This window comes from Rattus norvegicus, chromosome 12, assembly GCF_021556685.1.
Source record: "Rattus norvegicus strain SHRSP/BbbUtx chromosome 12, alternate assembly SHRSP_T2T, whole genome shotgun sequence".
Lineage (NCBI taxonomy): Eukaryota > Metazoa > Chordata > Mammalia > Rodentia > Muridae > Rattus > Rattus norvegicus.
In genome coordinates this window covers 7,943,553-7,956,803 of record NC_141545.1, presented here as the reverse complement: position 1 = coordinate 7,956,803, position 13,251 = coordinate 7,943,553, and the positions used below count along the sequence as shown (strand labels likewise).

At 46.0% G+C, this 13,251-nt stretch overlaps 1 protein-coding gene across 5 annotated transcripts in view; it reads right to left on the bottom strand.

The window, feature by feature from the left end:
* The window catches only part of Arhgef18 (Rho/Rac guanine nucleotide exchange factor 18), a 109,379-nt gene that overhangs the window by 85,790 nt on the left and 10,338 nt on the right, over positions 1-13,251 (bottom strand). For 3 of the 5 annotated variants that reach the window (XM_087578179.1, XM_087578181.1, XM_087578183.1), the window contains exon 2: positions 9,103-9,231. In XM_087578179.1, the coding sequence (XP_087434305.1) occupies positions 9,103-9,213 (111 nt within the window). In that variant the 5' untranslated portion in view covers positions 9,214-9,231. 5 annotated transcript variants of the gene reach the window in all.

Genomic DNA, 13,251 nt, shown 5'->3' with positions numbered 1-13,251 from the left:
TTTGAGACAAGAGCTCACTGTGTAGTTCAGTTTGGCCTTGAACTCTTTATCCTCCCTCTCTCCCTCTCTCTCTCTCTCTCTCTCTCTCTCTCTCTCTCTCTCTCACACACACACACACACACACACACACACACACAGAAAGAGAGAGACAGAGAGACAGAGAGACAGAGACAGAGACAGAGACAGAGAGACAGAGAGACAGAGACAGAGAGAGAACCTTGGGTTACAGCTGAAGATACAGGGAGAGGTGTGTGCTTTTCTTTTCTGAATTCAGCATTTATGGTATTAGGTGTCCAATGTGAGAAGGGGATAAGAGAAACATCCAGGTCTCCGACTTCGGGGACTGATTATATGATGGAGATAATGGTCGTGGGACGTGAAGATGGCTTGTGGGTAAGAGCACTGGCTGGCCCAGTATCAGGACCCGAGTTCATATCCCTAGCACACATGTAAAAAGCTATGCGTGGCCACACGTGTGCGTCTCTGCAATGCCAGTGCTGTTGGGATGGAGAAAGGAGGATTTGTGAAGCTTGCTGGCTGTCAGCTTAGCTGTGGCTTCAGTCGGAGACCCTGTCTTGAGGGAACAAGGCAGGGAATATAGAACAGAACATGGAACGCCCTCCTCTGGCTTTCTTAGGCACCCACATACATACATGCACATATACCACACACATCTGACTTCTTTTTTTTTTTTTTTTGGTTCTTTTTTTCGGAGCTGGGGACCGAACCCAGGGCCTTGCGCTTCCTAGGTAAGTGCTCTACCACTGAGCTAAATCCCCAGCCCCACACATCTGACTTCTTTATGCACCCATACAGACATGCAAATATACCATATACATTACATACACACACACACACACACACACACACACACACACGCCAGATAACAGTGGATGCAGGAAGAAAGAAAGAAAAATTCTTTGGGGGTAGGCAGGGCCTCCCAAGACTGAGCATTTATCTGTGTGCTACATTTTCTCCAGCACCGTGTCACCCACCCCAGTGTTTATGTCCCAGAGGTCTTGGGTCTCCTTGTCCCCCTTATACAAATGAAGGGAGGGAGTGACAAATGACTATATTGCTTAGTCAACAGACTGTCCCAGTTTCATTTCTGTTGCTGAGATAAAACACCCTGACAAAAAGCGACTGAGGGACGAACGAGTTAGTTTTAGCTCACAACTCCAGGCTCGGGTCCATCCCAGCCCAGGCGCAGTGACATCACTCCCACAGTTGTGGGAATGGAGGGGGATGTTTGCTTGCTTGCTTTCTGCTAGCACTGATTCTTCACCCATACAGTCTAAAACCCAAGGGAACAGTGCCACCTATAGCGGACTGGGTCTCCGCACACCAATTAACATAATTTATTTACTTCCCAGGCAACATTTTCATGTGTAGCCCTCAGTGTCGTGGAACTCTCTCTGTAGTTAGCTCCAGGCTGGCTGGGAACTCAGAGATCTGCCTGTCTCTGCATCCTGAGAACTGAGACAGAAAGAAAGTGTGTGTGTGTGTGTGTGTGTGTATGTGTGTGTGGTGTGCATGAGTGTGCATGTGGGTGTACCGTGGAAGACAGAAGAAGGCCTTAGATCCTCTGGGGCTGTAATTATAGGCCACTGGGAGCTGCAGCATGTGAATACTGGAACTGATTTCAAGTTCCCTGCAGAAGCAGGAAGATCTCTTAACCATTAAGCCATCTCTCCAGCCCCACCAGGTGACTAAACCGAGACAGTTCCTCTGTAGACACGCCTACGGGTCAGCCAGGTACAGGCACTTGCATTGAGATTCTTCCCAGAGATTCTAGGTTGGGTCAAGTTGACAATTACACCCCCCCCCCACAGAGCCTCTTCTTGGTTTAATAGAGATTGACAGATGCCACCTGACAATGCATGAATAGGATGTGTTTTGATCAGGTCGGTTTCCCATCCCCTTCCCTCCAACTCTTCCCCTATCTTCACTGCTACTTTTTCTCTTCCAACTTAATGTGCCCCACCCCCCCAGCACACACGGAGTCATCTTACTCTCGTTGCCAGCATGTTAGGGGTGTGGGACCGTTTACTGAATTATGCATCACTGGAAAAGATCAACCGACTCTCCTCTCCATGGAGCCGTCAGCTGCTAGTAGCTCCTCAGGTGTGGGACTTGGTGAGTCCTCCATAATTTATGCTGGGATTTTGCTTGGCTTCATCTTGTGTGGGTCTTGTGCTACTGTGAGTTCGTGTGTGCGATAACCCTGACACGTTAGGCAAATACTGTTTTGTTGCTGTCATTCACTACTTCTGGTCATTACGATCTTTCTGTTCCCCTCTCGAGGCTGTCCCTGAGCCTGAGCGGGTGAGTATGATGTGGATGAATTACTGTGGTCAGTTACTTGAGATTAAGATGGGAAGACGCATCTTAATTGTGAATGGGACTATTCCCAGACTCCGGACTGTATAGCCGGAGAGGGGTCAGGCACCAGCCCTTGTTTCTCCCTATTTCTGAGGGCAGCTGCTTCAAGCTCCTGCTGTCCCAGCAGCCCTGCCGTTATGGAATGCGCTCTTGAACTGTAAGCCAAAACAAACCTGTGCGTAAGTTGTTTTTATTAAACTATTTCATCACAGCAAGAGGAAAGGAGGCTGAGACGGTCACCTAGGTGCCCGGTACTGGGGGGAGAAGTACTGCCAGCTACTGGTCCTATGGCTGAGCTGCGTCCTTCTATGCAACCCACATATATTGACAGCTGAGGTGGTGACAAAGAGCCTTAGATCCACTGTGGCCTGGATTTGGTTCATCTCCACAGGGATCATATATTAGAAGCTTGGTCCCCAGGGTGGCACTGCTGGGTGGTGGCTGAGCCTTTAATAAATAAGGCCTGTGCCAAGCACTAGGGAGGAAGATCCAGGTAGACATGCAGACAAGCTCAGCCTGGTCTACATAGTGAGCGCCAATCCAGCCAAGGATACACAGTGAGATCCTGCCTTAAGAAAGAAAAAATAAGTGCCTTACTTGGTGGTTATTGGGGTCATTGGGACTGTGCCTCAGGAAGGGACTATGGATCTCCAGGCTTTCTGACTCCCATTGTGTGTGTGTGTGTGTGTGTGTGTGTGTGTGTGTGTGTAAAGGTAGAAGTGCATCTGAGTGTGAAGGTGCAGGGGCAAGTATGTATACAAAGGTGTAGGTGCATCTGTGTGTGAAGGTATAGGTACATGTATGTGTAATGGTGTAAGTAATGTGTAAACATGTGTATGTGGAAGCCAGAGGACTGTGGTGCAGTGGACCATGCCACCAGACAGAAAACTTGGTAAGGTCTAGCAGATTCAGAAACCCAAGTAATTCTCATCTGAGAATTACTCCTGACTAGGTTCCTGTCCTGGAACACGTGTCTACGTCACCCCATGGTGACAATGAGTCATATAGGAGCAACACCTGAAGCCCTTCCACATGCAGATGAGGCATCCCTAACATCTCAGACCAAGCTCATAGAAAGAATATTCTTTTAGACCCCAACCTACTCCAAAATGTATAAGACCCTACCCACAAGGAATGAAGTGCATGAGTTAATTCATCAAAGACCGTCTGAGAGTGTCTGTCTTATAGAGCTGTAACACCTTGGGGAAGAGAATTCTCTCCCAAAGCTTTTGTTGCTGGAAGCTGCTCCAGCCTAAGGCAGTCTTGGCTCTTAGCCATGGCCCTTGTGCCCAATCAGTCTGTTGTGGCAATAGCTCCTGGCAGCCTGCCTTGCTCTGGCTCCCTCTCCCCTTCAGAGAGCCACAACTCTTTGGCCTCTCTGGCCCCACAGATAGATCCCTGTGATAGCACCAGAATGCAGACCACCAACAGAGGACAGCCTGGGATTCAGAGACTCGGGATCTTCACTTTGGCTATTTTGTGGCAATGTCTCTCATTGGCCAGCACTCAACAAGTAGCCCAGGCTAGCCAAGGAGACTCAAGGTTTGTTTATCTCTACCTTCCTAAAGCTCCAATGTTAGGATAGTCTCACCCTACCCCCTCTGTGCCATGGTGTATGGCCCATGTGTTAAGGTCAGAGGGCAACTTGTAGCAGTCTATACTCTCCTTCCACTTTGTAGGTCTTGGGGATTGAAGCCTGGCCATTGGGCTGGTGATAAGAGGCTTTATCTTCACATAAATCAATTGTGTGTGTGTGTGTGTGTGTGTGTGTGTGTGTGTGTGTGTGTAAGTTAGCCATGGCACATGTGTAGAGATCAGAGGACAACTTGCAGGAGTCAGTTCTCTCCTTCTATCATGTGGATCCTGGAGAACAAACTCAGGTCATCAGGCTTGGCAGAAAGCAGCTTTATCCACTGAACTATGTCACTGCTCAGATTTCCTTCCTTCCTTTCTTCTTTCCTTCCTTCCTTCCTTCCTTCCTTCCTTCCTTCCTTCCTTCCTTCCTTCCTTCCTGTCTGTATTTAATGTGGGTTTGGGAGTCAAACTCATACTTACAAGGCAAGTACTTTATTGACTGTGACTTACCTAAGCCTCTCTGCCTTCCTATTTTGAGATACAAGTTTTCCTTCCCACACAAGTCCTGATATGATCGATGTTACAACTTGCTATTGTCTGAATGTGAGTATTATCTGGCAGAGAGGTCTGGGTGTTAACAGCATGATTCTTATAATGGTGCTATTCAGTGGTGGAAGTTTTAATAACAGGAATTGATGGAAGGTCTTTAGGTCATTGTAGGAAGGCTATAAGAAGGGATTATGTAGCCTCACCTAAGATTCTCTTTCTGCTTTTGGCTCATTCATGAGTCTTGTGCTTTGTTTACACTCCTAGCAATGGGACTACTTGATCTTGGACTGAAACCTCTAGAACAATGAGCCAAAATAAATGGTTTCTGTTAATAAGTGTATCTTCAGGTTTCTCACCACAGTGATGGGAAGCTAATAAAAAACCTTACCAATGACTCACCTGAACTCATATTTTTATAATAATTTAAAATAATCAAATTTTATAATAATCATACTTATTCCCTTTCTTCAACTCCTTTCAGATTTACTTCCCTTACCTCCCCACCTGAGTTGGCGTTCTTTCACCAAGAAGAGGACATCCAGAGTGAGTCAGCTGTTGACAAAGGCATCCATGGCAAAGGTAACAGTGAGGATGGCAACAGTGAGAAAGGCAACAGTGACATAGACAACATTGACAAAGGAAACAGTGACAAAGACAACAGTGATGAAGGCAACACTGGCAAAGGCAACAGTGAAAAAGACAACAGTGATAAAGGAAACAGTCACAAAGGCCACAGTGACAAAGGCAAGAGTGGCAAAGGCAACAGTGACAAAGGTAACAGTGACAAAGGCAACAATGAGAAAGGCAACAGTGACAAAGACAACAGTGAGAAAGGCAACAGTGAGAAAGGCAATGGTGACAGGGGGAACGGTGACAGAGGGAACAATAACAAAGACAATACCAACAGAGGCAACAATGACAAAGGGAACAGTGACAACAGCAACAGTGACAAAGATGACAATGGTAAAGGCAACAGTGACAAAGATAACAGTGATGAAGGCAATAGTGACAAAGACGACGATGGTAAAGGCAACAGTGATGAAGGCAACACTGGCAAAGGGAACAGTGATAAAAGCAACAGTGAGAAAGTCAACAGTGAGACAGGCAACAGTGAGAAAGGCAACAGTGAGAAAGACAACAGTGAGAAAGGCAACAGTGAGAAAGACAACAGTGAGAAAGGCAACAGTGAGAAAGGCAACAGTGAGAAAGACAACAGTGAGAAAGAGAACGGTGACAAAGGCAATGGCGACAGAGGCAACAATAACAATGGCAATACCAACAAAGGCAACAATGACAAAGGGAACAGTGATAAAGGGAACAGTGACAACAGCAACAGTGACAAAGATGACAATGGTATAGGCAACAGTGACAAAGACAACAGTGATGAAGGCAACACTGGCAAAGGCAACAGTGAAAAAGACAACAGTGATAAAGGAAACAGTCACAAAGGCAACAGTTACAACTGTAACAGTGAGAAAGTCAACAGTGACATAGGCAACAGTGACAAAGGCAACAGTGGGAAAGATAACAATGAGAAAGGCAACAGCGAGAAAGGCAACAGTGAGAAAGAGAACGGTGACAAAAGCAACAGTGACAGAAGCAACAATAACAAAGGCAATACCAACAAAGGCAACAGTGACAAAGGGAATGGTGATAAAGGGAACAGTGACAACAGCAACAATGACAAAAATGACAATGGTAAAGGCAACAGTGACAAAGACAACAGTGATGAAGGCAATAGTGACAAAGACGACAATGGTAAAGGCAACAGTGATGAAGGCAACACTGGCAAAGGGAACAGTTACAACTGTAACAGTGAGAAAGGCAACAGTGAGAAAGGCAACAGTGAGAAAGGCAACAGTGAGAAAGACAACAGTGAGAAAGACAACAGTGAGAAAGAGAACGGTGACAAAGGCAATGGCGACAGAGGCAACAATAACAATGGCAACACCAACAAAGGGAACAGTGATAAAGGGAACAGTGACAACAGCAACAGTGACAAAGATGACAATGGTATAGGCAACAGTGACAAAGACAACAGTGATGAAGGCAACAGTGACAAAGATGACAATGGTAAAGGCAGCAGTGACAAAGACAACAGTGATGAAGGCAACAGTGACAAAGATGACAATGGTAAAGGCAACAGTGACAAAGACAACAGTGATGAAGGCAACACTGGCAAAGGCAACAGTGACAAAGGAAACAATCACAAAGGCAACAGTGACAAAGGCCACAGTCACAAAGGCAACAGTGAAAAAGGCAACAGTGACAAAGGCAATACTGACAAAGGCATCAGTGACATAGGCAACAGTGACAAAGGTAACAGTGAGAAAGGCAACAGCAACAAAGGCAACAGTGACAAAGGCAACAGTGAGAAAGGCAATGGTGACAAAGGCAACGGTGACAGAGGGAACAATAACAAAGGCCATACCAACAAAGGCAACAGTGACAAAGGGAACAGTGATAAAGGGAACAGTGATAAAGGGAACAGTGACAACAGCAACAGTGACAAAGATGACAATGGTAAAGGCAGCAGTGACAAAGACAACAGTGATGAAGGCAACAGTGACAAAGATGACAATGGTAAAGGCAGCAGTGACAAAGACAACAGTGATGAAGGCAACAGTGACAAAGATGACAATGGTAAAGGCAACAGTGACAAAGACAACAGTGATGAAGGCAACACTGGCAAAGGCAACAGTGACAAAGGAAACAATCACAAAGGCAACAGTGACAAAGGCCACAGTCACAAAGGCAACAGTGAAAAAGACAACAGTGACAAAGGCAATACTGACAAAGGCAACAGTGACAAAGGTAACAGTGAGAAAGGCAACAGCAACAAAGGCAACAGTGACAAAGGCAACAGTGACAAAGGCAACAGTGAGAAAGACAACGGTGACTAAAGCAACAGTGACAGAGGCAACGGTGACAGAGGCAACGATAACAAAGACAATACCAACAAAGGCAACAATGACAAAGGGAACAGTGACAAAGGCAACAGTGACAAAGGAAACAGTGACAAAGGTAATAGTGAGAAAGACAAACGTGAGAAAAACAACAGTGAAAAAGGTAACACCGACAGAGGCAACAGAGACAAAGGAAATAATCACAAAGTCAACAGTGACAAAAGCAATAGTTACAAACCCAACAGCGAGATAGCCAACAGTGACAAAGGGAACAGTCACAAATGCAACATTGACAAAGGAAACAGTCACAAAGCCAGAAGTGACAAAGGCAACAGTGGTAAAGGCAATAGTGAGAACGGTAACAGTGAAAAACCCAACAGTGACAAAGGCAACAGTGACAAAGGCAACAGTGAGACAGGCAACAGTGGGAAATGCAACTGTGAGAAAGACAACAGTCACAGTGGCAATGGTAACAAAGGCAACAGCGACAAAGGCAACAGTGGCAAAGGCAACAGTGAGAAAGACAAGAGCCACAAAGGCAACAGCGACAAAGGCAACAGTGGCAAAGGCAACAGTGAGAAAGACAAGAGCCACAAAGGCAACAGTGACAAAGGTAACAGTGAGAAAGACAACAGTGAGAAAGGCAAGTGAGAAAGGCAAGTGACAAAGGCAACAGTGACAAGGGCAGCAGTGACCAAGGCAACAGTAACAAAAACAACAGCGAGAAAGACAACAGTCACAAAAGCTACAGTCACAAAGGTTACAGTGACAAGACTCCTGCTCTTCCAGAGAGATTGGACATCCTTTCTTGGGGGACCAAGGAGGAGTATTAATGGGACATACAGAAAATGTCCACCATAATATTCTTCACTTGATTCTTACAGCCTGAAGTCTGCTTCCCTACAGGGACTGCTCCTACTGAGATTAGCTAAATCTGTCTTTCTGATCCTAGTGTATACTAAACCCCTGCCTCCTGTGTATGTGTATATTAGCTCTGCCCCCTCTTCCAGCTGAACGCAACAACCCCATGTCTCTGTTCAACTCTATATAATAAACATGCCGAACTGTTGTTTCTTCAGCCAAGAGCCCAGAACACTCGATGCCAACTTTTCTATTCTACAGTAGCTGGTAAATTCTGAGTGAGTGAGAGCTCTGTCTCAGAAACCAACATAGATGACATCCAAGTACTGCTAGCTGAGGTTGTCCTCCGCTTGCATGCACTCACATACACATAGGTACAGAAGAAATGTGCTTTTCGAAAATCTAGGAGCTTCCCTTCATAGCCTACCTGAGTCAAGACTCAGGTATTTTGTTATTTTCGTGGGAAATGGACTAATATATGATCTCAGACAAATGCTATTAAAATGAACTCCCTGGGGGACTCAACAGTCACTATTTGTCTGTCTGTCCCTGCAGAGCTGGAATGAAATTGTATTCATGGTGACACTCCTTGGTGTCTTTCTTCTTAGGATTATGGCCCTAAATATCTCACCCTTACTCTATTGCTAGGCTTCCTCAAGAAGAATGCTGAGAATTGTCATGAGGGCCATTTGAAGACCCTGGACCTAGCCAAGCCCAGGTGAGCTCTGTGAAATAATGTCTCTTGAGCACCAAGTGAAACACGGCACTAAACGGAGCATATTGCTGCCAGCACGGCCATCACCTCCTGCCTGTCTCACCCACCTAATACCTGCCTGCTCATCCTCCATGGTTGAGAAGAAATCTGGATTCTCAGGTTTCCTGGGTCCATGGCCACCCCTGGTGGTTGAAGCTGCCGTTCCAGAGTCCAAGGGCTGGGCATACGGCTTGGGCTCAGAGCCTGAACAGAAAAGAGGAACAAATGAGTTAGGACTTCCTCCTGGACAGGGAAGCTAGGACTTGACTGTACCTGTCACTGCTTGCCCTGGAGGATGGTGTGGTGGTTCATATTGATGGTCAGCTCGATAGGATCTAGAATCAGCTGGAAGACAAGTTTCAAGGCATGCCTTAGAGGGATGATCTCGATTAGGTTAACTGAGACAGGAAGACCTGCTCACTCTGGCTGGCACCATTCAAAGCTGTGGCCCTGAACTAACAAAAGCAAGAAAGTGAGTTAACCACCAGCATTCATCGCCCCGGCTTCCTGATGTAGTTGCAATGTAGCCAGTGGCCTTAAGCTCCTACAAGATGCCTTCTCCGCCATGATGGACGACACCCTTAAACTGAGCCAGAATAAACCCTTACTTTCTTTCCTCCCCCACTTTGTTTTATAAAATAGAAGTGTTTGTTTGGGGTTTACAGTTCCAGAGGATTAGCGTCTTCGACCATCATGGTGGGAGCCTGGAGTGGTGCTGGGGCAGTAGCTGAGAGCTCACATCGTTATCCACAAGCACAAGGTAAAGGGGGACAGAGACAGAAAGAAAGACAGAGATAGAGAGACATAGAAAAGCGATCCCTTACTCTCTGAAGGTGCTTTTGTCAGGTATTTTATCACAGCAGTGAGACAAGTGAGCAGGATGAAGGGGAGGAGGAGCTGAGATGGAAAAAACATCTTTAAATGACCTTGAAGCCAATGTACCACCTCTTCCCTAACCTTTGCCTGTAGCAGACATTTCTAATCAATCACAGATGAGGCTCTTTCCTGCTTAAAACTATTTGTTGATAGGAACCTGAGCAGATTCATGGTGACACTGGCTCTGTCAGCAAGTCCTCATTTGTGAGATGGTGTCTGGATGGACACCGATTCCACTGTCATAGACTTAGCTCTCACCCTAATGTCATAGTCTGAGCTATAATCTTGGTGTTATACACCATGCCTCACCCTCCTATCATAGGCGGAGCCCTAATTCTGATGTTATAGACTGAGCCTTGTCTTGGAATACTAGTCCCTCACCCTGCTGTCATACACTGAGCCATGACTTTGGTGTCATAGATGTGCCTCATGCTGCTCTCATGAGCTGAGACCCGACCCTGGTATCACAGACCGTATTAATTTTTTCCCCATCACTGTGATAAAATACTCTGACCAAAGCAACTTAAGGGAAAAAGGGTTCACTTTAGCTCACAGTTCAAGGTTCAGTCACGGCAGCAGAAGCTAGAAGCAGAGAGCAATGGGTGTTTGCCCTTAGCCTATGTTCTACATCTAGACAGTATAGTTCCCCAAGCCCAGGTGATGGGGCCACCCATTTTGAGGCTGGATCTTTCTACACTGATTAATCCAACCAAGATAGTAACTTCCTCATAGGCATGCCCAGAAACCCATTTCCCAGGTGATTACAGGTAAGTAATGTCATGTTATAATCAGTATTACCGAGTACACAGACTGAGCCTCATCCTGGCATCATATAGCTGTATTCCATCCTGGGATCATATACTGAGCCGCTGTCTTGCTGTCACAAAAACCGAGTTCTATCCTTGTCTCATGGACATAGCCAAAGTCTTGGTCATACAACGTGCCTCGTACTGTTATCAGGTTAGACACTAATCCTGGTGTCATAGACCGACTCATTCAGGCCTCATACACTCCATGTGATCTTGCTGTCAGGATGAGTGGATATCCTAGCATCACGGGCAAAGATCTTATCCCGCTGGACTGATCACCACCTTGATGCCGGCAGCAGGGCTGAGCTCAGCGTACAGATTTTATTCTTTTGTGTCCTCCACACTTCTCTGATACCTCACTTCAAAGAGTGGAAAATGAAATCAGAGAGGCAGATGACTTCACCAAGGTCACAGGAAACTGGTCCAAGGTAGAATTGGGATTAAATCTAGGTATTTCTGAGTTCAAATAAGGATTCAAGGGAGGGCGGATGGCTCAGTCAGAACAGCACCCGACATGCAAGTGTAAAGATCTGAGTTTGGATTCTCAGTACATCCAGGTACAGTGGCACAAGTTTATTACTCCAGCACTAGGGGGCGGGGGAGGGTGGGGAGACAGGCGGATTCTCGAAGCTCATTGGTCAGACTAGCAGAAACAGTGAGTTCTTGGTTGGGTAAGAGACCATGCATCAAAAATTAAGGCAGAGGGGTTGGGGATTTAGCTCAGTGGTAGAGCGCTTGCCTAGCAAGCACAAGGCCCTGGGTTCGGTCCCCAGCTCTGAAAAAAAGAAAAGAAAAAAAAATTAAGGCAGAGAGATGGAGCAGTAGTTAAGAACATTGGCTGTTCTTCTAGAAGACTTAGGTTCAATTCCCAGAGCCCATTCAACAGCTGACAACTGTTTGTAATTCCAGTCCTTAGGGCTTGTGTGGGAACTGCAAACACATGGTACACAGACACACAGATGGGCAAATACCCCTATGTATCAAAATGAAATCTTTCTTTTTAAAGGTGGGCAGTGGCGAGAGCACTTGGAAGACAGAGGTAGGTGGATCGCTGTGAGTCTGAGGCCAGCCTGGTCTACAGGGCAAGCTCTAGGACAGTCAGAGCTACACATAAAACCTTTTTTCAAAAAAGTAGAGAAAGAGATCAAGAAAGATGTCTGACGCCAACCTCTAGCCTCCACACCCACAGAAACATGATACATAACACACAAATGATTATATATATGTATATATAATATATTATATATAGAGAAACAGAGACAGACAGACAGACAGACAGACACAGAGAGAGAGAGAGAGAGAGAGAGAGAGAGAGAGAGAGAGAGAGAGAGAGAGAATTAGCAGGGTAACCTGTGCTCTGCTGGGTTGGGAGAAGACTGTGATTAAAACCTTGATGAATGGAAAGACAGGCAGATAAATGAATGGAAGGATATGTGAATGAATGAACAGATGGTAGATGGCAGGATGGTTGGTTTGACAGGTTGATGGATAAATGGCTTATGGATGAAACATCGGTTAAATGTATGGATAAAGGGATAGTTGATAGGTGAAGGAATAGAGGGTTGGGTAGATAGACAATTAGGAGAGTGGATGGGCAGTTGGGTAGGATGTGGGTGGATTTGGGGCTGGCTAGACTGTAGGTTTGGCTGGGTGACCGGTCAGATAGAAGATGTATGGTTACATGAGTAGATGAGTGGATGGCAGATAGTTAACTGTCTATTGGATGATTAGATAGTTAGATGGCAGGTTGTATGGAAGAAAGAAAGACTGGATGTAAGGATGACTGGAGGGATGAATTGAAGGAAAGGTAGAAAGACAGATAGGACAGTTAGCTAGTTTACTGGCTAGATCCCAGGCTGGCTGGTTGGGTGGCGGGCTGCAAGAAAGAACACTCAGATGGGTGGACAGTTGGGGGTGTGGGGGGGTGGATTTGCTAGATGGAGGGATACACGGACACACATTCAGGAGACGGTCATCTCCAGGGCTGGGAGTCTTACAGATGCAAGTGGGCAGGACTGAAGCTCAGAGGTCAGACAGAAAGGGACAGAAGGCAGATATAGAACACTGCATTTTTCGGGCTGGAGAGATGGCTCTTCTAGAGGTCTTGAGTTCAATTCCCAGTAACCACATGGTGGCTCATAACCATCTGATGCCCTCCTCTGTTGTGTCTGAAGACAGCTACAGTGTACTCATACACATAAAATAGATAAATCTTTTTTTAAAAAAGAACACTGTATTTTCACTGACTGCAAAATAACTTAAAAACTATGAGCAGAAGGGGATGCTGTAGTAGCTGAGGGAAGAGAGCAGAGAGCCCCTGTACCCTGGGGCACAGGGACATAGCAGGTCTTACTCATCTCTCACATTTTGTCTGCCTCTGTGGTCTAGCCTCATTAGTTCCCTGGTGGGTCCTATGAGGGATCCAGATAGTCAGTTACAGGGTTTTAAAGAGGCATGAAAAAGCCCTTCTTGGTGCTGAGGGAAAAGCATTTGCTTCCTAAATATGAGGACCTAAGTGCCCAGTATCTGTGTAAAAGTC